The sequence below is a fragment of the Phalacrocorax aristotelis genome, chromosome 2 (genome assembly GCF_949628215.1).
Source record: "Phalacrocorax aristotelis chromosome 2, bGulAri2.1, whole genome shotgun sequence".
Classification (NCBI taxonomy): domain Eukaryota; kingdom Metazoa; phylum Chordata; class Aves; order Suliformes; family Phalacrocoracidae; genus Phalacrocorax; species Phalacrocorax aristotelis.
In genome coordinates, this window is record NC_134277.1 from 76,550,980 (window position 1) to 76,577,419 (window position 26,440).

A 26,440-nucleotide genomic window follows, 5' to 3' on the forward strand; every position below is an offset into this window, starting at 1 on the left:
CGTGTATGGTAGATTGTTTGCCTGTCTTTTTTAAGGGTACAATTTTAGCTTAGAGCTCAGATCAGAGAGGTAAACTCATTTTACACTTCTATATTGGGCTGGATTTTCACCAATATTTATATTAACCTGCCACTTTGACTTGAAACTTGAACTACACATTTTTCTAAAGCATGGGTCTCTTAAGAATGTGCAGCCTGAGCATCAGACCTTACCTTCCCTCTGGTGCCTCTTGATCATGGCTTTGTCCTGCCTCATCTTCGTTCTGCAAAGGAGCTGGTGGTTCTTCAACCTCTTTTTCACTCTTATCAGCATTTCCCTTCCCTTCATTCTCCCTCTCCCCTTGTCTTTCATCTCCAGACACCTGATGTTTCTCCTTCCTCTCCCCATCTCCTGGGGACTTGCTCTCTATCTTCTGCCCAGTTATTCTTTGAGAAGCATCAGCAACAGCATCTTCTTCTTGCGGCTCTTCTGTAGCGAAGGATTTCTGAACAGAGCTTCTCCTGTATTTGTAACAGCTTTTGAAAGCCAAACTTTCTCCTTTCTCCTCTGGCCCTTCAGTATGAAATTTGGGAGGATCCTTTTGAAGCAGAACAGAACTTTCCCTCTCAGCATTTTCCTTGTTGAGCTTATTAACTTTTTCTTCCTTAGAGCACGACTGGCTCTTCTGGATGGCCCCCTCTGTAAGTAAACAGATTACCAAGGAAGTAATTCTCTGATAGTAACAACATCAAAGTAGCATTGCGCATTTAGCATAACTTCTGTGACATTTTGAACTAGGCACTTGCTTTCTTCTCCCACTTTCAAGGTCAGTGTAAATGTCTCCTAAGCAAGAGCAGACTACTTCTTTAGAACAGGGATATCATGGGTCACAAACTCTTCCTTTCAGACACAGCACTAGAAGATATTTTCCCACTCAAATTTACCATCAGCCAAGTCAAAGTTAATAATCTCCTCGTGCAAAGCACTTTTTTGAGCAGTTTGCCACCATGTGCACAGGCATGGGAAAAACAGGCTGAAGTTGCTTGGACAATTCTCATTCATGCTGCTGAGTAAACACGTAACCCAACCAACTTCACTGGAGCTGCTCAGGAGAGTAATGGCTATGTCTGTGCAGTTGTACCCTTAGGAACTAGAAATTGATCAGAAGAAAAATACTCTAACCTGTTGAATCCGGTGGCTTCTTCTCTTTTGTTCCCTTCTCATTCAAATGTGACTTTTCTTTGATGACCTGTGAAGAAGGCAATTGATGTATTAGTGTATACAGTGTCATGTTGTATTGTTCCTCATGAAACTGCAGACTGGGTTTTTTTTGGTTGAATCCAAGTCCTCTGTATTTTTCCTATAAAAGGTGATCCTTATTTTAATCACTACCAAGCTGATCAGATTGGTACCAGTGTAAAGCAAGAGAAATTATCTCAGTTGTCATCAACATCAGTGTTGGCATAAACACAGCCCAGAAAAGATCAGGACTGAGCTTCAGGGACTAAAAGAAAGAAAAAATCCAGAAATGAGCTGTTGCCCTCCACTAGCTTTTGCAGTTAAAAACTAGGTTAGTTAAACCAAAGCTATGAATATTTAATAGTCTAGTAAAATGTTCAGTAACAGTCTTACTGACAGATTTCAAAACATTTTTTGCTGTTAATCAACATCTGGTAACAGCATCTTTAATAATCCAGTAATTTATTACAGGCTGACCAAAACAGTTACGAGGAATCAGAGCGTATAAACCATGTCAGCTTTGTAGCTTTCTCTTATCTACATTTTACAATGTTACAGTGACATCTAGAGGTGCTTTATACCAGGCCAGCTTGTCATAAAAACCCTGCTGTTACCTGTTTACCTTTATGGCTATTTACTCATATTCCAATGCCGTTTGATCAGTGTATTTTTTCATCAGCCACTCCTAGATTTGTAGTAGAACAGTGACCACAGTAAACCATGGTGTCCACTGTTGCTTGGTGCTCCTCTTCCACCTACCTTCTTCCTCTCACAGTACTATGAAACTGGCACTATCGCTATTAGTAGTAGATCCACAGGGAGTAAAAAATGCAGATACCTCAAAATATTTTCCAGAGGGACTACTTTTGGTCTTTCACCTACCAGATGAAGCAGCGTAATATGTATTTCAACAAAACGTAAAGGGACACTTAATTTTGAGTGTCTTAATCATGCAAGAAATCCCACTGCTTATCCTTATTGTACTCTCAGCATGAATCAGTCCCATTACTGAACATTTGTTCTGGTAAGCCCTCTGCATTTTTTTTATGCTTTATTCTTTTGGTTTTAATTTTATCAGGCTATACAGAAAATAGGCATGAAATTAAAGCACTGTGTATCTGCTATAAACACTGAGTTCAAGGGAAAGGAATCTCCATGAGAAGCAAAAACAGTCGACAAAAACTGGATGAAACGGCATGAAAGGATTTCAGCAGGACTTGTTCAGAAAATTTTGATCTGCAAGGGTCAAAGAAACTGTAATATGAGCAAAAGAACTGCAGCTGACAACTATTTGGGGTGCAGCTCGTCCCAGGAAGTTGCAAGCTAGAAAATGAAAAAGCAACTATGAATGAAAATGAAAATACAACTAGGTAAGTACCTTTGAAATATAAACTGGAGCCTTGTTCACACAGAACTTAAATATGAATGTCATGATTCCAGATGGATCGCAGAAAATCAAGCAATGCTCACTCTGTTTTTTTTAATCATGAAAAGCACTAAAAGAAGTAAGGAAAAGCCTCGGACTTATTCATTCTGCAACGTGACCGCAATTTGTAATGCAGTCGGATTCCTGTAAGTATGTCAACCTCACCATACCGCTGAGGACATCAGCTCTGATCAAATACAGTCAGCTGAGCAAATAAGCAGAGAAACAGCCTCCAAGCTCTTTGATGCATGGGGCCAGATTTCACTTCTGCATTCAGAATTAATTGCAGGCACACAGCGCTTCCGACTGAATATTGCTGTAGTTTGCAGGTGTGAAATACAGAAGCCAGCTTTTGAAAATCGTCTAGTGGAACCCTGGATGATGCTGAATAGCTGACACTGCCAGGGTGTTACATAAATTACTACAGTGTTTTTTCAAGCATCATTTCTGATCTCTTACATTTTAGCAGCAGATGAGGAGCTCATACTAATTTAAGTGAGAAAAAAAGAAAGAATACAAATGAAACATTTATTGGTATCCTTCAGAATCAATAAAAGTAGATATTTGCAATAAATATAGGGTCAGTAGTGCACTAGAATAAGAAATACAAATATAAGGACTAGATATTGGGCTATTTGTAGACATGAGTAGTCTATACACGAGCATCCCAGTTTTCTCTGTGTTTTGCTTTTGTAGCAACATGTGACTTCAACTTGTCAAATCTTGACCTGGCAATGAAAACACAAACTTTCACTTGTTATTTCTTCCCCATAAAGGGTGGGATTGTGCCATGTTCTCTGGAGCTGGTGGAGATCAATGTGTCCCTCCCAGCTGGCTGCACACCACGGGAGGCACAAAGACCTCCCTGCAGTTTGTCAGGGGTACACACCCCAGCGATGCTGAACCCCAGGCAGTTGAGCCAGCTGCTCTGAGAGCCCACAGGCTGTGAGCACCCAAGGCCATCATGCTCTTCTGAAAAACTCGTCCAAAAGGTGTGGGTGGTTTGTTAATGACATCCATCCCACCTGACTACTCTTCATAACACTCCTCCTCCTTCAGTCTGTTAGCAGTGTTTTCTTAAGGGTCTGTTTAACCTAATCCCTAATGGGATTTTATTTATTTATATATTATTTTTCCTGAATTTCAGTGGCGTGACTTTTTCCAGTCTGTAATTTATAAAATTATAGGAATCAATGTTTCTGAGCGGAAATTATGTCTCCACCTTATTTTTTCTCCTTTCTTTCATTACTTGGATATGCAAAATGAGGTTAATGGCACTACAGTAATTTTCCCTATTCAGACAAGCTGAAAGCTTTCAATGAAGTTTTCATTCTAATTCCACAGCAGGTTAAATATGAAAGGTTGCATTGTGACCCTGCAAAATATACCAAAGCAAAAAGGTGTCTGTACCTACCCAAGTTGGTATTGTGTCTTCAAAAATACATTTTCCACACTTAAACATATTCTTTCATACAGAGTATTGCTAGACTCTAAGTAATAGAGACAGAATAAAAGTCCACGTGATGACAACAGAATAATGTGAGAGGCTAAAACCTCAGTATAGACCAATGGAAAAAAACCCACTTTTGGAAATTATTTAAATTGACTTTAGAAACCTGCAGAAATAAAGCAATAAGCAATTATATATATATTAAAAATATATTTTAGCAGAAATTTCAAATGCAGTGAGAAATTAATGTTTTTTATAGACATCTGACTCCTTTTTAATGAGCTGTACTTAGTGAAATTCCTTCTTTATACTGTAGCAGTCCTACCCTTGGAATGTTTTCCTAGCTAACTTTCAAATTCTTTTTATTCACCTAATAAAACTCTTTGATTTTTTTTTTCCTACTGCAAAACTTTTTGTAATGAATGGCCTCATGAAGCAGCCCCAACTTTTACTTAGAAGTCCTTTATCACCCCATCACATTTCATTTGATGTCAAGACATTTTTCTCAACTTCAATCAGCCAACACCAAAACACAAAACTTTGCATATGCCTAAACCACAATTCTTACTCGGTGCCTCTTTCCCATGTCCTTAAGATACTTTGCAGAGCTTTATTATGGTAAGATATCCTAGGTTCTTGTAAGACCTGATCACCGTCTATTTATCACCATGATTAAGCTACTTGATCTTAGCAACTAATTTATTTCACTAACAGCCAGAAATCAGCCATGGGCTTTGCCACCTGAGCATGGTATTGTGGATGCTCCCAGTATATCCACATCGGTACATGGGAGACTGCATCACATAGGATGGAGACCCTGGGGCAACAGCATGCGTGGTGATGCTTCCTGTGCTATCCCCAAAAGCTGGAATCCATCCCGTCCTCCCCTTTTGTGTTCCTTTTCAACACACACCCCTTTTTCCTCCCAGTAACATAAAATATTCAGTGAATGTATTTCTGATGCAAACTTATACAAAACTTACACATGGGAATTTTGCTTTTACTGGCAGGCAGTACATCTGCTTCTCTGTTACTATTTTTTGCTACACTACACAAACTTCTGGCACCTTCAGGCAAAGATTTTGACTCTTCCATGATCTTTATAGAGTTCCTTGAACTAGACGAAGAAATCATTCTTCTGTATAAACCAAATACAAGACACAAGTACCTTTTAATCACACACAAAAATAACCTCTGAGCCATGAGAATCGTGATTCCCCCACTAGGAAATACAAGAGAATGTCTATGTGACCTGCTGCCTTGAAAATACATTGGTAATGAGGTAACAATCTCTGCATGAAGACACATACTAAATACTGAAAAATCCCTTGGAATAACACCATCCTAGGTGAGAAGATGAAGATCAGTGAAGCCAAAGCACTGTCCATTCCCCACTTCAGTTTTCTGACTTCCCACCCACTGCACTGGAGAAGCAGTAGCTGTCCTGTCTCAAATGGATGCTCCCTCCTGCCAGGCTGTTCTTCTCAAAACAAGAAGTCCTGAAGAGTAGAAGAGGCTTTCATGCAACCAGGCTCCTGATGGAGCCCATGGCCTCGAGCATACCATCTGCTACAGTAAAGACACAGCATATTGCACTAACAGTAACAAGTCCCTTTTAAACATCTTTACTTTTGCCTTGAGGTCTAGTCACTGTCATTTAACACAGTCAGCCCGTGGCATGAGAAGACCTTTGGAAGCAGATTTTTTTAACTCCATTTGATTGGTGTAATTTTAATGCCTCTGGAATATGCAGAGGCCTGTAATAATGCCCAACAAATCTGAGGCCAGCAATCCACCTCCTAAGACCAGGGCATTCAGCATTACCTGGCTTTGACACACGTCCTTTCGCTGCATCTGGGAAATCAAATCAACCTGCTGCTATCACATTTGGGTTTCTCACCTGAACAAATCGGGGGTAATGTCAGGCAAGCACAACCACTGGAGACTCTGGCTGCTTGTCTTAGCAATATATTGGACAGCCTCACACCTACCCCTTCCTATACTGCTCAATGCCCTCGCATGTGTGATGACTGACAGGGTCCCGTGAGCTTCACAGGTGTATGTGTGCCTCATATACACCTGTGCCATAACCCCTAAATTTTCTAGGTGCTATTCTCCACATTTTCCCCATTACCATTAAATGGCTTATCCTCTAAAGAGGGCCCCGCTATTGTCACTGTGTGAGAAAGGAGGAAAAAATCTAGCTTGAAAGCCAAACCAGTGGCAGATCTTTTTAACTGTGGACATAAACCACCCATCGTTCAAACTACCCAGGCAATTTTTTGCTACAGTATCAGTTATGTAGCCTCATTGTTAAGAGAGTATTTCTCAGCTTTACTAACTTATCTGGGCTAAGCATGCAATGATACGAATGGCAAATATCTTCAGACTTCTTGAACCACCCTTCCTAAACTGCTTTTGGGAAATCACACTGTTGGGAGACTTCCAAAGGGTTATGAACTTCAGAAATCATCCCCTACAGCTTTGATGACTCACGTTGAATTGGACTACACAAAGGCAGGTTTCCTAATAACACACTTCATTTAACAAGACAGGGAAGTAGGCGGAGGGGAAAGACCTGGGATCTCTTTATTCCCCCTTTAAAGCCAGACTTTCTCCTGTGGCACCTCACTGTGCAGGCAGCACCCAGTGAATGGAATGTGGTGGGATTCCTCCCAGGCTCTGCTGGGGCTGCTGCCCAGTCACCCATCACCGCTCCTCCTCACTGGTGCACATGTGTGCAAAAGCCAGGGTGCTGCCAGGATGGCACCAAATTAATTGCGTTCCAGAGCAGCTGCCCTTGTCATCAACAGCCAGTGTGGTGGAGACCCTGCATTTAGTTGCAATTGCACTCTCCTACCCGAGGAGGCATTCAAGCATTGTACCCTTCCTATGGGCGGCTGCATCTGACTTCTGATAGGGGCTGAGAGGAGTCCTCACCTGAAAACTGACTAAATGGCTACGATATCTGATGGCAAAAGATGGTTTTTAGATGACTGGAGTGAGAGAATACCTCTTGCCTGAGCAAATCCCTCCTACCACTGCCTCATCTCTTCGAGGAACCTTCTGCTTTTACAGAACTGCTCTCTTACGACCTGCCTTGCCTTGCTCTCCTGCACTTCCCAGTTACCTCTTTGTCCTCATCACGAGGTCTCTCTAGTTTTGCAAAGGAACTGTAATGGATTCCTGAAAAAGTCGCTGTAACATGCAGGCATTAATATCATGCCCATAAGCCATCTGAGGTGGTGTGCAGGTATTTAGAAATCAGCTGTGCCTGCTTTGATTCCACACGTTCCTCAGAGTTGTAGAGACAGCAAAACCACAACAACAACGCCCAGGGCAGGATGCTACCCAGGGAACATTGTAGAGCAGACAGCAACTTCAGAGGCTAAATAAAAGCAAAATTAAACAGCATTCTGAGTTGGAAGGGAATGAAAAACCTCCTATGGCTCTCAGTAAGGGAGAAAATGGGACAAAACAAGATGAAAATGTCTTGTGTGGAGAAAACATACTGGTTTTATAGACATAGAAAGTCAGAGAGAAAATTATAACCCTTCAGAGAGAAAATTATAACCCTGATACATTATAGGTCACTCAAAAACTGGAATACCTCTACCAAGAACATATTTAGGTAAAGGCATCATTCCTGAGGGGAAGAAGAGCATTCCCAAGTCTAACAGCAGACAAAGGTGCTGACTGGCTGCATTGCCCAAGCAGCAGAAAACCCATCCGCTGAGATTCTGCAAAAACCCTCTACCCTAAAAACCACCAAGGACGGCAGAAACTCTTGCAGACAGATGAAAAAAAAAAAAAAAAAAAAAAAAGAACGTTAAATAATTCCCACTTATTTGGCTGGAATATGAAAAATTCACAGAACATGGCCAATCTGGAGAGAATTTAAATAATGCATAAGGGACCTGTTGGTATTTGTAGGCAAAACGAAGGAATGAGAAGAATAGTTATAGGCTGAGGCTGAATGGATCTTAAAACACACATAGCAAACAGCAGTTCCACTGCAGACTCCTGCTAAATAGCCAGTGAGTTGCAATTGCAGGGCGATACCTGCATGGGAGGAACAGAGGGTTCAAACAGAAAGCACAGCTCCTACTGCGGGGGTGTATTTAGTGTGGGAAACAGCCTCAAACTGCTAATAGGTATTAGTCCTACAGCAGAGCCTGTAGAAATGGCAGGAGACTGAAGTTACAGCAACCTACAGGCAACTGCAGAAAGTGCAGTACTACTTTACGATGGCAGCAAAAGTGATTTTCTGACTCTCCAGGTGAGTATTCACAGGTTAATGGTAAAGAATCTCTAAACTGTTTAATTTGGAGGAAACAAGTCAAGTATTATTTCACTCCCTTTTTTCCTTCTTTTTTTTTTTTTTTGTAAGTGGAAGGAGTAGGACTGAAAATGGAGTTACAGAGTCATTTTGCAACAGGATTATCACAGACTACTCAAAAAGGTGCATTTGAGGAAAACCTCAACACTTTTAAAGACTCTTACTGTAGAATTGCTGATTTCCCTGGGTGGTAGTAGTGAGAAAATAAGTTAAAATGACAAGTAATACATGCTACTCCTCTCAGCCATGTGGTGATAGGGTCACGCTGCACTCAGTGGAAAATGGCTGGGAGACATTTGGCAGCACTGACAAAGCATGGAGTGTCTGCAGCCTACACAATATTACAACTCCAACTCAAACCAGAAATAAACTAACCTCCTGTATGAGGCAGTGGAGGTATTTCAGGATGGCAGTAAAAGGCAGGAAAGCAGAAATTTTGCTTCAGAGGAGCGCAATCCCTATATTTTTGCAGAGCACAAAAAGTCCCTGTGGAGCCTGTGATCTGGAAACTGTTCCAGCTGCTGCTGAAGCCAGAAGAGAGATTACACACCCCAGCTGCTTATCACCCCTTCTTTACCTCTCTCCCATTCCTCCTCTTCCCTCCCCATTGTTCTGCCTTTCCCACTGCTCTCTACTTAATCCGGTTCTATAAAGTGAGACAGGAAAAATGAAAAAACAATCCTACAATTAATAAAGCAAAGAGCAGCACCTCTCTAAAGAGGGAAGGATGGGAAGGCAAGTAATTAAGCAGTATGTGAACACAATCCACTCTCTTATCCAGATGTATCCATGGCCACCTATTGCACCACCTACTAGTAATTAAGAATGACTGGATGATTTTCCAGAACCAGGCTGGAGACAGCCAAGTATTTGTCAGACAGCTCAGCCATTAGAACTAAGAGGTGGCATTTGCTCATTGCTGAGGCAGGGTGGATGACAGGCACATCATCTAAAATATCTGACCATGTCCAGCAGTGCACAAAAGTGGGTACTGATCTTCCAAATTAGCTGTAGTGAATGGATCACTTTGCTCACAGCCGTAAGGAAACAGAATAGGACTGTGTATGTCTAAAGTGATTGCAGGGTTGCTCTGTGTTGCCATATGGAGTCCACCTAGGATACAAGAGATGTTGGCCTTACTGCCCAGCAGCCAGCACTTCTGCGGAGTCAGCGTTGTTCAAACTTGTTGTCAGGTGGGGACTAGAGACAGTGATAAGGATTGTGTTTACAGAAGCAAGGATTGATTTCTTTGTAATCGGGTAGGTTTGTTCATTGCTATGCCACCAGGTACCAGTGTTACATTTCAGGTGTAAAACTCTACAAGGGTGAGATCCCCTATTTCTCTATTCATTTCCTTTTCTTTTTGCTCTTGTCACAACAATTTAAAACCTCACTTGTAAATCCAGTTTGAATACACGGCAGGCAAAGGCACATGCAACCAACTTCTTAGCACTTCATGGACCAGTCTTTTCACTAACTTGCCCAGAGATGCTGTTCCTACCCCCTCAGGCAGAGGAGAATCTGCCCTGAACACTGGTAAATGCTGGCTCCTACTATACTGACAGCCAAGCTCAGTAGTCTCTGCTGAAGGATATCACACCATGTTCTATTATTTTTAATGCAGGGCTGAATCCAAGTCTGTTTTTACTCAAACCCAAGATGACTAAGTGTTTACTAAAGCCAGCTGTTGTTCACAGGATAGCTTGATAATTTTATGATAGTTCTTTACTAATAAATCAAACGCAGAGGGAGGAAGGTAATGACAAGCTAACATATGTATGCTATCTCATAAAACAAACAAAATATTAACAACGTAATAATATCACCAGCATGATTCCAGACATGCTCATGCCACCTTTCCTAAGCCCTCATGCTAGACAAGCTCCTACTAAGTCCATTCAACATCGCTGAGAGTCTGCCTAAACAAAAATGAATCAGTGAGGGGATTACAAATGGAGCTGCTGTTGGAAAAAGACAGAAACTCCACTTGCCCCTCTCCTCTTTGGGTCTTTGTCAGAACGCTGCCCTGTTTCCATCATGTTCAAGCCCCCTACGCTCCACTTCCAGGCCCTTTGTAGCCCTGAACGCTCCACAGGGACCTGTGACTCTGCCATCCAGGCTCCCCTCTGGCCTGCCGGGAGTACAACCTCCTCCTCTGACCTGCCCCTTCCACTATACCCACTGGCTCCCACAAACTCACCAGCAAAGCCTGCACGGTCTTCTCCTTTCTCTTACCTTGCATTTCTAGTGCAAAGAGTCTTGCACCTACTCAGGCCTCCAGGTGCTGCCAGTTCATTAACATCCCAGGCCTGATTCAATTTATATTTATAAATAGTGTAGATGAATATGTAATTTCACTGAGACAGGCAAAGCTCTGCCACAAGATGCAGCGGTCGCAGCATTACAGAGATGACCTGTGTGTCTCACTACAATGGGGCTTTTGCAACAGATGTTTTCATTGATGTTTTGAAAAGTAAAAGAAGCCCTAAACTCAGATGCTCAAAATAAGCAATCTTTTCTCATTGAAGTAATAGTACAAAAGAAGAAAACTTCTCTTCTGTTAAAACTCCTTTATTGAAACCAGTCCAACCTGATGTGCAAGAAGGGCCTGTAAACACCACTTTTGTTGTCAGTCTTCTTTGTCAGGGCAGCAATTTTTCCCTTCAATTAATGATGCTCTGGAAACAGGGCTGAACATCCTTACATAGTGGCAGATCAGCCAGTTCAGCTGACAGAGCTTTACAAGATGCTCCTCTGCTGCTGCTCAGCACCGACCACTATTTATATAGTTTCCTATGATGGCTCAAATGCTTCCTGCCTACCTGAGGAGTGGGGCTGCCTAAGAGTAACAGAGCTGAAAAGCATCTGGTTTTCTGACCAGACCAGTCTGAGTAATATTGGGTGCTTCTTTTTTCAAGGAATGTCATTTCCAATAATACCTTCACATGCTGTCTTTCCTGCTCAAAAACTTTTGAAAAACAAACTCAAGAATTACTCTTTAAATGTATCAGAAAGTAAAGTCTGTATGTGACTTCTTTGAAGAAGAAAAAAAAACAAGCTGAGAAGAATATGAAAGGCAACCTTTTTGGTTCACTGTAGGTTAATTAAATATAGACATACTTTGTCAGAAGAAATTCTTTAATTTTCTAACACTACTTCTTTACCAAACAAAGAATAGTTAAACTACCATAGAAGAGTTTATTATAATCAATGGAAACTTTCAAAAGATTTTTGTGTTCTTTTAATCTGACCTGTACAAACACAATGGAACTCCCATTACAGTGGCACAGGCATTTTTTCCCCTGAGGAAGTTTACACAATCCACAGCTCCAGTTACAGTAACCCTACCTCAGATCCCAGTTTAGAATTGTGTCCCTCCCCACCCCCCAACGTCAGCCGAAATACCAGACTGGAACAGTACACTTAAGTTGTTCTTTGAAATAATGGACATACATATATGTACCTGACCCAAGAAGGATTTTTACCAGTTTCACTAAGCTCTAGACCTCACTGCATATAACATGACTGCTGCAACTTGATTCCCCAAGATAACTATAAATCCAAAGAAGATCACGGTAAAATGTATGGCCAGGACCCAAGCCTCCTGAAGGATGTGTCAATCTTTGTCACATATGACAGAGACCCCTAATTATGTTTTACAACTGTAAAGAAATCATTAGGGAAAAAAATCAGATATTTATAACTCAGTAGATTTTCTATATCTTTTCCATTGAAACCTGCTCAGTTTGTTCTAATACTTTTCATTTTTAGACCATTTTGGTTGTTTTCCCTTAGATGTTAATGAAATGAAAAAGCTAAGCATATAACAGAACATATCTGTAGCTTGCAATGATTCCTGACAAGATGAAACACAAACCTGAGCTCACCTTTTCACTTTTCTTCTTGAGTAAGGCATTAGCTGCTCCCTCCGAGAAAATGTGCATTCTAAAAAGGTGTCCAGCTTCTTTTTTATAATCACCTGCCTTGCAAAGTTTACGTTTTTGAACATGGTGTTTCGCACTTGAATTATGAGTTACTAATGTCTTAACCTTCTCAACCAGAGGCCCTACAAGCTTCTGTAATCCAGAAACACTTTGTTCCAGTCCATCTAGTCTTTTAACCTGCCGCTCTGCGTTCCTGTTTATATCAGAAAAAGATTTTTCCATTTTAAGACAAAGCCTCTTCATTTCATTACTTCTCAGATTTTTGTTTCTTTCCATCCTTGATCCAGGTTTAGATGTTTCCACCTTTACAATCTCAGTGTCTTTTTGAATGCAACAGATTTCTTGGGAAACGCTGTTAAGCTTCTTAAGGACGTTGTCTTGCAGAGTCAACAGTTTATCTATTTTCTGTTCAAGGGAGGCAAACTTCATATCCACGATGTTAAAAGTTTCAGATGTGCTGATATCACTGCTTGCAACACGAAGAATTTGGGGGGGTTCCATTCCATTATCAGGCCCTTGGCTTTGCAAAGCATTTGGATCGAATATTTTGGCCAAGTTGTTGACCATAGACATAGAAGAGCTCTGCCTGCTGGATGTGGTCATTTTGCTGGTTTGGGTAGGGGAAGGAAATGCTCTGATGATCAGCTGCTTGAGGACAATATCAGTTGCAAAGACTTCCCATCCAGACTGCTCAGATATACAGCCAAGTTTGGCAACTCCAGCTCAACTAATTTATAAACTACTCTCATATATTTGACTAAAACAGAAGAAAGAGAGACCCAAATTATTTAGGAAAAAAATGTCGTTCTTTGACCCTTTCTTTTTATATTTATATCTATCTGTTTCCAAATGAAGTGAATATAGAGATGCACATTCTAAATGCACTCGGTTCAGTGACATCAGCCCTAGCAGGGACTGAACTATTTGCACTCCAATGGAATTTGACAGCAAAAAGGCTACGCGATACGTGAGAAGTCTCCACGGGTAGAGACACTTTGGCAGTGCTGTTGTTGCTTTTCAAAAGTCTAGTATGTAATGTGATCCCTGCTCTGAAGAGAATAAGGGTCCTTACAGGGACCTTAAATGTGGCTGCTTGAAATTACTACGTCTCAAGGTGAGCTTTTCACATGAAAACCTCTATTGCTTGAAAAGCCTGTTATGCCAGGCAGGAAGTCTATTACAGAGTTGTTAAAAAACAAATATATTAAAAGAAAGTAAAAGAAGAAGGAGACACTGGAATGCAGATATTTGAAAAATTCAGAGCCCCTTTCTCTACCCTATATTTCAGCTACCACGCAGTATAGCTCTTTATACATAAGCAATTCTGTTCATAGCCAGTATCTTTACTTCCATATTTATTGAGACTGTACTAATTTGTCACAAATGAAGAGTCTCTTGGTTTATTATGATCTGGTCATACAAATTCCAAAACACAAAGTTTGATGGACTCAGTTCTTTGTTTTGTTTGCCTGCCAGTAATGTCTCAAAACCAGTGATTAGTATTCGTAACTCAAACAGTTTGTTGAAGTTTTGCTTTTGCGAAAGGCCTTCATTTCTTTCAGAAAGACAACACTGCAGAAAGAAGAAGCACCATGACTGGGAACAGGATTCCCCTAGGTGTAGGTCTGAACTGTTGAACATTTTTCATGTTGGTTAGAAAAATAAAAACAGAATTAAAAAGAACGAACAAAACCAGAACTCCTCGTCTCAAGTCAACTATATTTCACACGAGCAAGAAGCAAATAAAAATGGATCACCTTGATGGAGAAAGGCTGCCTCTGAAATACAAAGAACAAATGACCGTCGTATATTGACCACACATAGGTCAGTCTGCGCTTGTGCCATACCTCTTACAGAAATCAACACAGAAAGTCAGCCAGCTGGTTGTAAAATGCTGCTCTACTCAAAGGATCATGAGCTGCTTTTGTGATCCCAGTGAACTATTTCTTTTGCCAACCTCAGTTTCTGCACCCTTTAAATAGGGAGTGTGAGGGACAATTAGGTAAAGAACACAGCGAGTTCTGGATATGTAACATGCTAAACAGCTTTTCAAAATTACATCTTTTCACCAAATGAAGAACACGAAAGGCCTTCTCTTTATATTTATGTGCCAAAGGTATCTTTTAGAGTCAATCGCAGCTGAAATTTTCAAAAGTTTCCAAAGGCGTTCTCCCACAGGCATTTATGAATCAACATGTAGTCAGTGTTGATAAGCTAATTCAGGAGCTCGTCCTCTGGTTACCACGGGTTAATAAAGGAAAAAAAGTTCCTAGGTACATTTGTCACCTTCTGAGAGCAGTGTGTTACTGTGAGTGAAAGGTGAACTGTGCCCATGCATGACCCTAAAACATGGATTGAAATCTCGTCTTTACATAACAGACATTACCAAGAGGTGACCACCATGTGTTATTGTGCATAGCATATTCACTGAGCAGACTGACAAGGTTAAATGACTTAAAAATAGGAAATAGGAAAGTAAAAAAAAAAAAAGACAGGGACTTTAGGGATCCCTATTTCATTGAAAGAATAACATACAGGACAGCAGTTAAAAAAAGAAAAGAATACCGAAGCAAAGAACATCACGTCGGTTCCAGCAGAGAGCAGTTATGTTTGAACCCCTTTGTCTTCTTCATCTCTGTTAGAAACATAAACTAAACCCTACTGACAGTTTCACATCTGCAGAAGACCCTGTTAGACACAAACTTCCAGGAGAGGTGTTTGCATGTCTGTAAAACGGCCAGGTTTGAAGAGCCATTTATCTTGGATGAAACATCCCTGCAGGAGTTCACGGTGAGCTTCCCCCCCGTCCCTCACACCCCCTCACAAAAAAACGGTTAAAGGTTTATGAGACCTTGCCACCCATCCAGCTAGGACTCCTGCTCTGGGGGATTTCATAGGCAAAGCCTGTCAGCCACAAGGATCCTCTCCAAAAGGAATCTATTTTGTAAAAGCAAGGAAATCCTAAAAAAAAAAACCAGGACATACAGATAATAATGGTAAAATCATGTGTTATATTGGCGCACACAGCCACATATGTTAAACATTTAAATCTCTCCTAACAGTTGCCCAGGGAAACGTTATGTGAAATACCTCAAACCAATACTATAAACACTAATAAAAATTTTAAGCTCTGTGAGGTAAGATCCTATTATCAACTATCATCTGTAAAGTCTTATTGATTGAATATTATGCCATGACATACAAAAATGTCAGACACTTTTAAAATATAGAAAGTAAACTATAAAAATGCTTCATTAGAACCCCATCACTATGTATTAGCAGCTCTGATGAAGCTGAAGTAGAAGAAAGTGGCTAGAGTAGTAGTGGCTAGAGAACAGGAATAAATGAAATTAAAGCATCAGTTTGCTTTCTGGGCTCAGAAAGCTCCTGCCAGTAACTTCTTCACAGCTGGGAATCTGTGGTCCCTGCCTGTTGCTCTGTAAGCTGGAAATAATCTCACATATTCAGATACCTTTCAAGAGTTCAGCGAGGAGGAGTTACTTAAGGGAAAGTCTTCTGTAAAAAATAGTATTATTTAAAGTATTTGAACATTTCTTTCTTTGTGGGGTGGATTATTACCAGAGCTACTTTATGAAATTCAGTAATATTATATGTAAATAAATTGAGATATTTTTCATACCCAAATACCTGAATGCACTTTTCCTAGTCACTGAAAGAATCTCTTAACAGCTCTACCTATCATTAACGCACAAAGTAAGCCCATATAACAGCTTTCCTATTTTCATCATCTCAAATTTTAGTGATGACTGCTCATTGGATTTGCCCAGCACCAAAACTGCTAAAAAGTCTGTTGCAGATTAAGAGTATGAGCTGCAGCAGTGGTTACCCTTTATGAATTGAAACTAAAGAAACGCAACAAACCAAAATACTGTAGAAAGAAAACAATTCCGCTAGTTTTGAAGATGACACAATTCCCCGTATGCCTAACTTTGCCTAATAATATATTTCAGAATATTAACACTAGGCCTCTTCACCATGGTGGTGACGGTATCAGCCCAAAGGCTGACACTGAACCCTGGGAATTTTTGCACACAGGTGTAACAAACACTTGCACTATCCACTGTGAAAATGGATGGTTTTTAATAATCTGCCAAAAGAGTTTTATTTCTTCCATACAACTGCCTCTCTGTTGATGTTGAATTCTTTTAAGTGGCTTTTATATAAAAAATTAACCTGCCTTTCTTTTTTATTTCAAGTTCAGTTGCAAAAGACCTTTTGAAAGCAGCATGTGTGATTTTCAAAGTATAGAGGCATCTAAAATTTGGAGGAAATAGCAACGAAGTAGCAATGGATAAGATGCTGCTAGTGTGACTTTCATGTTTCTAACATGTCTGCAGACATGCTACAAGATGCCTGTAAGAGATGTGATAAAACTTCATGCTTTGTATAGACGTAGATAAAGAGGCTAAAGGTGAAGATTGGACAGACTAGAGTCAAGTCTTCCTTTTGCTTTCTCTCTTGAACTCAAACTGTGGCTAGTGTTAGTTCCTCTGCACACACAAATATGGAAAGCTGGCTAGCATTAGGAAATTGCCACAGACAAGTCTGTTTGCTACCCCAGCTCTGTTAGCTGTCTGCTTCTGAACAGCGAGCCTCTGGTTCAGAGATGCCCAGATCAAGCTTTTTGCATGTTCTGACCCAAAGCCTGTCACGGAAAGGAGGACCTCAAGTTCCACAGCATTTCAATGTCAGTCTCACAGGTATTAGAGAAAAACATCTTTTAAAAATCATCATAGCTCAAAATATCCAAACAGATTCTGATCAGTAAAAAGATGTAATACTTGCTTTTTTTAATTTCATGTGATAACTTATCAGGCAAAGAAAGCCTGCTTTCTATTCTAAAAAGTTGTTAATTTTGTTTTCACCAAGTTTGGTCCTCTGAAAGTATTGCTGAGATGTTAACTACCCTGCCTTTCCTTATCTTCTTCTCCTGGACCCACATTAAAATGAGTTTTCCTCCCCCATTCGGCTTTTTTAGCCTGAGTCTTTTCAATTTAGTTCAGTTCAGTTCAGTTCTTCATATTTCCTAACCATTAAAGGCCCAGAAAAAGCACCTTGTAAATTTATGGCTGCTGGCATCAAACATTATAAACAAGACCACAAGTGGAGACGTTTGAGTCGCAAAGTCTCATTCCAACTTTCCTGAGCTGTAAGCCGTGTACTGGGATATGCCCCATTTTGTGGAAGGCTGCTATCACTGAATCTTATCTGGAGATAAGATAACCATGTTCTTCAATCTCAAGCCGTTCTAGATGAGATATCTCCAAAACTCCTAAGTCAGGTTTGTTATTTTTCTGCTGTGGAGGCTTGGGGTGTTTTTTCCCCAGAAATAATATGGTGCTGCCTCCATGCATGAGTTTGCAGCACGTGTGTGACACATGCTCCACATTCCAGCCATTGCTTACTCACGTAGAAGCTGCACATGTTCTCCTGACATTTCTGTACCTACATCCTGGCAAGGATCAGGTTTGCATAGGGCATATATTAAGGGCAGGGAGGGAAGTGTGAACAATTAGCTCTGACTTACAAGTGGTAATTTAGACCAGGCCACTGTGATCCCCATCTTCAGAAAAAGAGACATTATAAAAAAGCCTCCCTCAATCACTCAGAGATGCATTACATGAAGTTTTATGCAATCTAAGTAGGATTGGATAGGGCATGATGTATTTCAAGTTATATCCATACTGAATCTTCCTGCACATTTATTACTAAAATAGTCGGAAGATCTGGAGGGAAGTTGACTGTCTTTATGCAGCTAATAGACAATGTGGAGCAAATACAGTTCTTGAACTTGTATGGAAGTTTGTCTCATATATTGAGCTTATTCTTAAAAACTCCCAGCACTGGAGCTTTCATAACTTCTCTAAGCAACCTGCTGCAGTGCTGATATTTTTTTCTGTTATAGGGTTTTCCTAAAGCATAATCTAAATTTCCCTTGGTGCAACTGAAGTTGATTTCTTTTTGTCCTATCAATAGATGACAAGAACAGTTTAATCCCTTCTTTGCAGATACCTTTTATATATTTGAAGTATATTATTGCATCTCTCTCTCAGTACTCTCTCAAGTATATAGTCATATTGCAGACAAAAATATATTACAATTTTCTAGAAGTGGTCAGTATTGAGAAAAATCTTTCTGGAATATTTTTCTGAAGAGGTTGCCTTCCTATATGAAAAGAAATTGAAGATACTCTGCCTGTGGACATAGATTAAATTCCTTTGTGAAAATGGTACAAGTCAACACAATATGCTGTATCCCAGAAAACAATGTAAGATTTGGCTTTCCTTTGAACATACTGATCTCCTCTTCTATTTAAAAAAATGCTCAGATCCCTAAAATTAAATCTCATCAATTCATATACACCAGGAGTCAACTTTTCAGAAGCTCAGATAATAAAATACTGGCTTATATTTTAATTATTTAAATTAAGACCTTTGCAAGATTAGCCTTATCTACCGCTCTCTTACTTTTCTGCTGACTTTTCATTAATTTTTATTCCTTTCAGTGTCTGTTTCGTGCCTTATATTTTCCTGCCCTATATATCTGGAACTTCCATGTTCCTCTTCCTTCCTTAAAAATTTATTCTCTCCAGCAATCTTGACCACCTTCCCGCCTTCAGCTTTTATCCTATGGTTGATCTGTATTCATCCACTTAATGAAAACTCAGTCATAAACTAAGAAAGGACAGGGAATATATGTTAGCCTACTTTTATGACGTTCTAGTTCAAATTCTTCATTCTAATGCTATATCTCTAACAAATAAGTAAAAAAAAAAAACTTTTTCTGAAACTCTGATGGAGAGAGATGCAGATTTTGTTCTCTGATTGGCCATAGAGATATACATTTTGTGGCTGGACTGGCCATAGGACCTAGTAGAGAAGTTCCAATAATATATTTTATGTCTGAATCTATTACGTTTTACAGATAAATCATGTCTCTGTATTTTTCCTCATTGTGATAGTGGTCATAAACTGTAGACAACCCTAGCAAAGAAGGCTGCCTCCTTTATTCATTTGCAAATAAGGTGTTTTGAGAAGACCTTTACAACATTTACAGAATATTTCTGTAGGAATCTCAGTTAGATTGAAATCTTAATAAGCATCAAAAGAGAAACAGCTTTAGACTTTGTGGAACAGGAGAGCCACTATCTAAAATATTGAAGGATTGCTATATGCTAGTCACGAAGCAGAGAAAGTACTTTAGACAGTAGTGCTCAAGTGAGAGGTAAAGCATGTCTGCTCTTTCTCTAGTACACAACAACAGCTCCCTGAGAAACAATATAAGCTTACAGCTGCTCTGCTCTGAAACAGATTAGAAAGCAAGCATGAAAGCTATGAACCAGATTCAGAAAGTCATGCTGTTTACTGAAAGCTCACAGATGTCCGTGATGGTAGAACAGAAAACCCATTCTCTTCCCCCTCCTCTCCTTCCTCCCACCTTTCCCAACTGAAAAAGATACATCAACATGGATCAGGAAATTTATCCAAAACGATACATTTCTACAATCGGCGGTCATGTTGGACTCTTTCACCATGGGGGCTGAAATAACTGTATGTCTAAGATTAAGTGACATACTGTGTCATAAGTGATATACCTTTATGGCTCCCCTGGGGTCTGCCCAAAACACTAGTCTGGAACTCTGCTTAAGGTCAGAAAAGGAAACAGCTTTATACAGGACAGAGGCATACAGCAAGAAACGTCTGGCACTGAACTTCATGAGGTAGGACTAGGGAATTTACTGCCCCACAGGGCTCTCTGCATACAACTACTCTACAACCTGTTAATTAATTATGAATTCTGACTTCCTTTACTATAATGACCCTGGTAACTAAGTATCCTGGAGATACCCTAGTGATAAATGATGAGAGCAAGTCCCTGAAACAAACTACAGAGAGATCCCCGTTAAAGTTCAGTCATCAATCTGCAGGTGCCACGTACTGGCCTTTTAGATATACTACCACCTTCCAATTTTGAGCCTCCTGTAAGCGTTCATATGACCACTTTTTGCAGAAAAAAAAAATGTTAATTGAGCTGTATATCTCTCTGTAGAAAATATCTAGATCTCTGAAGATGAAAATTATAATGGAAGACACTGTCCATGTTCTGGGGGTGATACTCCTTGTACTCTGGAGCTCTGCAGATCTCTCATGTGGAAAAGCATTTCCAGAGGAGAGGTAATTCACTGCAGGTTGCATGGTGCAGCATCTATCCAGGTCAAGCACAACTCTCACACACGGTGTCCTGCTGTTAACGGGTTTCTTTGGGTGAATAAGAACTGCACAGCACATAAAAAAGCCACCATATTCAGCATCTGTCTGCTTAACAGCTGACACTGAAGTTCAAAGCACTTCACCATCAAAGTGCACGATGTTCTTTTGCTGAGGGTTGGTCTCCACCATCATCATCTCCTGCTGTCAAGATATCACATCAAGAGTTTCACCTCTGCTTAGCTGTCCCCAATTTACCGTACTAAAAACAAAACAAACCTCAAACCCCAGAGTTTCTTAAGGCTGAAAAATACTGTGTGATAAATTACCCATTAATAGCCTAAAACTCTATTTCCAGGAAGCCTGTTTAAAGGAAAATTCCTGACTTTCTGAGGCTAAAGCAGAGGTGTCATAACTCTGAAACAGAGCAATGAAAGAAGTACTGTCTCCAGGTGCAGCAGGAGCTGTACCTCATTTCATCTGCTGGGTAGACTGGTTAAAATCTTTGGTTGCAATCCAAAACTTTCTGGCAGCTAGCATCCTGTATTAAAATTTATAAACCACGAAAGGCCTTTTCTTACAAAAAAGTTAATTCAGGATGGATAGGCTGAAAAGACTTGAAAGGGACAGTCATCAGAAGTGGTTATATGGAAAATTGGATGTAAGTAACACCTTTCGCTCCATCAGAACATACTAAAAATATAGTAAATGTAATTTCAGTGAGAAAGGGAAACTGTATTGATTAAAAGATCTTTTAAAGAGCTGTGGAGAAGAGCTCCAAAGCTGCCTGGCCTGTTGGGAGGTAGAAGTTTTACAAAGGATGTTTTATCTTCAGAAGACACATACTGATAGCTCAGCTTCCTTCAAGCTGCAAAACTTACCTACTGTCCAGCCCATGATATCAGAGCTTTGGTCAGAAACAGTGGACATCTGCTGCCGTGGCTGCCCACTCAACGGGCAGCATCAATAGAAAGAGCAGTTGAGATCCAGGTGTGTCCCAGGCTGTCACTCTGTGCTCAGCTAGCTTTATGAAACTAACCTTTAAAAGGTAAACACAATTCTCTCTGGATTCATTATGAGTTAACCTATTTTCTCTGATGTGAGAACATTGCAAAGATAACAACACCCAGGCTAGTGAAGGTCCCAGCGTAGCAACAAGGGCAATGTAGTGCTTTTCTGCTGAATTACTACTGATTCATTTTCACTTGTGGTGGTTTGTTCCCTGCTGCCTTCCACTGTGAGGCCAGCTGTGGGAGTGCAGAAGTGGAAAGGAGGGTTTGGGGATTTTTGCTTGTTTGTTTTTTTTTAAATACCAATAAACACTCTCCACAACTACTATTCGTCTATTTCTGCATCATACACTCACTAAGAAATTAATTTACCCTGCTCCACTGCTAAGGCACTGCACCAAAACCAGGAATACACTCATTCTGTAGGAGAGCCAGGGCGCTGGTTATTTATCGAGGCAGGCTCTGCTATAGCAAACATTTTTTTTTTTACCAGTATTACTGCAACCAGAGTTGGAATTAAACAGATTTTAACTAAGTAAATCAGCACACAAAGCTGCGTGCAGAAAATACCTTGACACATCTCTTTTTCTTGAAAGTCTAGTGTCAAAAAAAGTGAAATAAATGGCACATTCATATTAGGATGAATGCCAGAATCCAGGAGTGTATACGAGAAGAAGGGAAAGCACCATGAGATGCATATACTGTGGACCAGTGTTTTTAGGGAAGGGGTAATTTAAACTGATTTTATTTGTAGGGTTGGCTAATTCTGGTGAATATTTGTTGATATTTTAATAGATTGTAACTTGTGCCTGGCAAGTTTCCATAGCATACCTTTATGCTTTAGGGATGAAGAATTCAAAGGAAGGTGTTACATAAAATTTAACTTCTGAGCTATATTAAAAAGCCCTAAAATCTAGGAAGTTAAGTATTATAGTTTTTCTCCCCTTTGATCTGTTTGTTTTATACCAATACATATAGCCCACTCTGCTCAATTTCACATGATAGAATGAATGGACACGAGGTAAATAAAGGTCACAGAAATCTTCCTCCCTGTCTTCCTGTCCTGCCCAGGGTGCATACACATGCTAATACCATTTTACACTGGTGAATATTCTCAGTATCAGAAATGCCTTTTAGTTACATGTCTTCTTTTATAGCTATTTTCTTCCCCCTAGAGCATTCATTCCAAAACGAAACATGGCAAGTTCTCACCCTTTTAGCTGAACTTTGAAAGCCATCACAATCGCCACCTTTTTTTTGTCTCCTTTAACCCCCACGTTTCAACTAAATGATCATTCCAGACGCCCAGCCACCCGGCTGTGAAGATTAGCCACGTTCAGTGCCCAACCAAAGACATTCGGGAAATGAACAATATCAACAGACATTATAAAGATCTGGTGTGTCATTTCTTCAATTTTCAATTGCCTGAAGAGATCTAAAGGCTGTATGGTAGCTAGCAGGACACTAATATTTAAAACAAGCTGAGATTCACCACGTATCTTCTACAGTGAAGCTTTTTTGGTTTAATTTGTCAGGCTTTTACAGTTCAACTTGAAACTTCCAAAAATGAACATCAGTCTTGGCCTTAATGTTGTGAGAAATTTCAAATTAAATTCCCAAGAAAAAAACGAAACTTAAAAAGACGTTTTGAGTGTGCTAAATATATTGTTATCACCACTTACACAAAAGCTGGGGAGAGGACTCTTGCTGACACTTACCTGCCTTTGCTAACTAAATAAAAATACACTTAGACCTCACCAACTTCTAAGGCCCTTACACCACAGATTTCATAATGTCTTTTTGCAGCTACATGCAAGCTGCATGGAGCTTGCTTTCCTGGAGTCTACTGAGTCAAGGGAGGACCTTCCTTGCAGACGCAGGGAGACTGGGCAGGATTTACCTTGCAGACGCTTCTCCCACGTTCAAGAGCCTGCAGTGGCACTGGCAGATGCAACCCCTGTGCAGTGACATCTTTTCTCCCATGCTTTCACTTCTCTCTATGACACCCTTCAGGCAGTCTAGAATAGGTAAAGAATGTGTTTAAATGGAGCAAAGTGAGTAATGCAAGGAAGGACGCACTCAGTGGGAAGAAAGAAAAGAAATAAAAGTCCTGGGAATCAAGCTGTTGTGAACAGGCTCCTGTTTACCACCCAGGAGGGTCCCAATAAACCCAGTATGTGACCAGATGTTAGGACAGTCCATAAGAACTGGGGAAGAAACTCTGAGGCTGCCATTTTTCAACTTCTCAGTGCTTTTCTTTGGAAGCAGTGTTCCTTAAGGCAGGCCAGGAGTAAAAGAACAGCTGCATCATTCAGTGAAGAAGATGAGCTGTTTTTATTTCATAGAAATGCTGCAGGGAAACTGCTTTCAGAGGTCAGTTTGGGCATCTGGTGAGCACAATGACTCAAAAGACACACAGCTGGATTACAGCACCTATAACTGAAACACTATTTCCCTACCTTAATGTGCAGGCTAAGTAAAATCTTGTAAGATTTAAAGTACTTGGCCTTTGGGCCAACTGGCTAAGCAAAAAGAGCACTTCCTTTGGCCAGCTATAGCTTTTCCCAGACAGAAGTTTCTTTTCATAGAAATTTTATCAACATGTAACGCTGGATAAGTCTGCAGTTTGAATAAACAATAAAGTACACTAGGGTTACAGAAGTTGGCTAAATAAAACAGAGCCTGGCATTACCGACTCATTAATATTCCACTGCTGAAACAGTGTGTTTCAGCCTGTAAATGCTAAGGAATTACTTTTTTTTTTCTTTTTAGGAAAAAATATTTTATTCATGCTATGCTGCCTGCTGAGAATCCTCACTTCCATACCACGCTGTATCCCTTACACAATTGCAGTCCTATCTCTTAAACCCCTCATTTCATACATCTACCACGGTTTTCTCTTTTTTTTTTTCTTCCAGAAAGTGTGAGGCAGTCTTTCATTAGGCTTTGAAGAACTCCAGTAGTCAGCATTATTAGAGTCCAGAATGAAAGCCTTGCGTTAACAGAATGGCTTAAGGATAGGTTAAACTAGCTCACAAGTGTCTAAAGCCAGATATTTTTTTCCCAGCAAGTACAGAAGGACCAAACCAATGGACTCAATCTGCCTACTCGAGCTCAGCAGTTATATCACTACTTTGCCAAAATGCACACATTGTGCTTTCCTGTTGTCACCTGCTCCAAATTAAAATTCAGTTACAGTGCACACCTGCAGGCTACTGAAGTGGAGGATTTAAGCCTTTGCTAGGTCCATGCGGTGGGATTCAGTGTTAGTTTTATGAGGAGTTTAAGCTGAAGATACCAGAACTGAAGTATGATCCATTTAGGAAGGAACTTCCAGACAGGCAGCCAGAACAGGTGCAAGGCAACCTTTGCTGAGAGTAGTCATGTTTCAGTGTGCTTCACTGTCTGATATTGTTACGTGCATCCAGAAGCATTTCTGACTGTTCTTTGAAAAGTCTTTGGGGAAAAGTTTTGCCTTCTATTCGTACTTACTTTTGAACTTCTGAAGTGCCTACTTGAATGTTCAGGTAAAACCAAGTGCACTGCTATGCTATAGTGGTGGAAACGCTTCACAAGCTGAAGGGCGGTCATCCTCTGAACAGCTCATAAGGGACACCAGGTGCATGTACTGGTAAACAGGCCTAGTTTCCAAGTGAAGCAGGTGGTCAGAGCAAGCACTGCCCTCAGGACAGCCTCAGTGCTCTCCTAGAAACTTGCCCAGCAAAAAGGAAGACAGGTGAAGAGTTTCTACCCTTACCTTTCCCACTTGCCCCATGTTGCTGGCCCAATTGCTAACTAAATTTCTTATCCTACCTGAGAACAGAAAAGGGGGTGATGATGTTTAGCCAGCATGGTCTGCTTGCACCTCACCTGTAACTTCCCTGTGCTTCTGCATAATGGGGACTATAGTCTATCTCTAACTTTGTTAAAATCCAAAGAAACAGGGAACAGAAATGTTAGGACTCTTGCTGCATTGTACAGCTGACCACAGTGAAAATCTTGTGTTACGCAGTAGTATAACATTTAATAAAACCTCATAAATAGGAAACTCTAACCTGAAAAAACAGCAGTATTAAGAAATATTATAGCTATGCAATGTAAGAAAACTAACATTCCCTGAAAGCCAGATCTTTTGCATTTCCTGATGTGTTTCCAGGCTAAATTGTTACCTTTTTTTTTTGTATTTTAAAATAGTAAACTTAACATTGCTTAGAATAAGTTTGTTGCATTTATGATAATGAAAGATCAGATCTGGATTCCTGAGCATCTAGTGACTCTGCTTCTGGGACAGGGAAACACGAGAAGAGCAGCCTTGTTATGAAACAAACTCTCCTCTTACCTCAAAGGCCCTCTCCTCTCTTCCCCTGACCTATCCTCATCTGCTCACTTCTTCTATTTACAGAACTCCATTAATGTTACTCGCTCTAATTTAATCACAAGTTTTTGGGCTCCATACAGAAACTGCCTGGCTGATTTCCATGGCCTCTGCCCTGTGGAAGGACAGAGCGGAGGACCAAAATGGTCCCTTCTCACTTCACGCAGCTGGTGGAAGCTTATGTTATAGGCCTTTTTTTCATTTAAATTGTAATATCTTTGGGATCACGGATACTAGTCATACCCTTTTCCTAGATGAAGGGAAAGCATAGGTAGATAGAGCCCTACTCATACTACTGTCTGGCTTTCCTCTCCTCCTCAGCAGGATAGCCAGCAATTGGTACCATTACACTGGTTAAAGCTGGATATAAACACAAGGAAAATTAAGTTACAGAACCTCTAAAACTCATAAGTCTAACTCTAGTCATCTAAAAGACGCTCAGACTAAGGT

The 26,440-nt window shown here is 40.3% G+C and overlaps 1 protein-coding gene across 1 annotated transcript in view; it reads right to left on the reverse strand.

Moving 5' to 3' along the window:
* MYLK4 (myosin light chain kinase family member 4) overlaps positions 1–26,440 on the reverse strand; it is an 84,460-nt gene that overhangs the window by 21,215 nt on the left and 36,805 nt on the right. Inside the window, exons 3-4 of the mRNA XM_075084164.1 lie at positions 1,162–1,228; positions 213–678 (exon numbers count right to left, since the gene is read on the reverse strand). Coding sequence (XP_074940265.1) covers positions 213–678; positions 1,162–1,228 — 533 coding nt within the window. The remainder of the gene's footprint in view (positions 1–212; positions 679–1,161; positions 1,229–26,440) is intronic.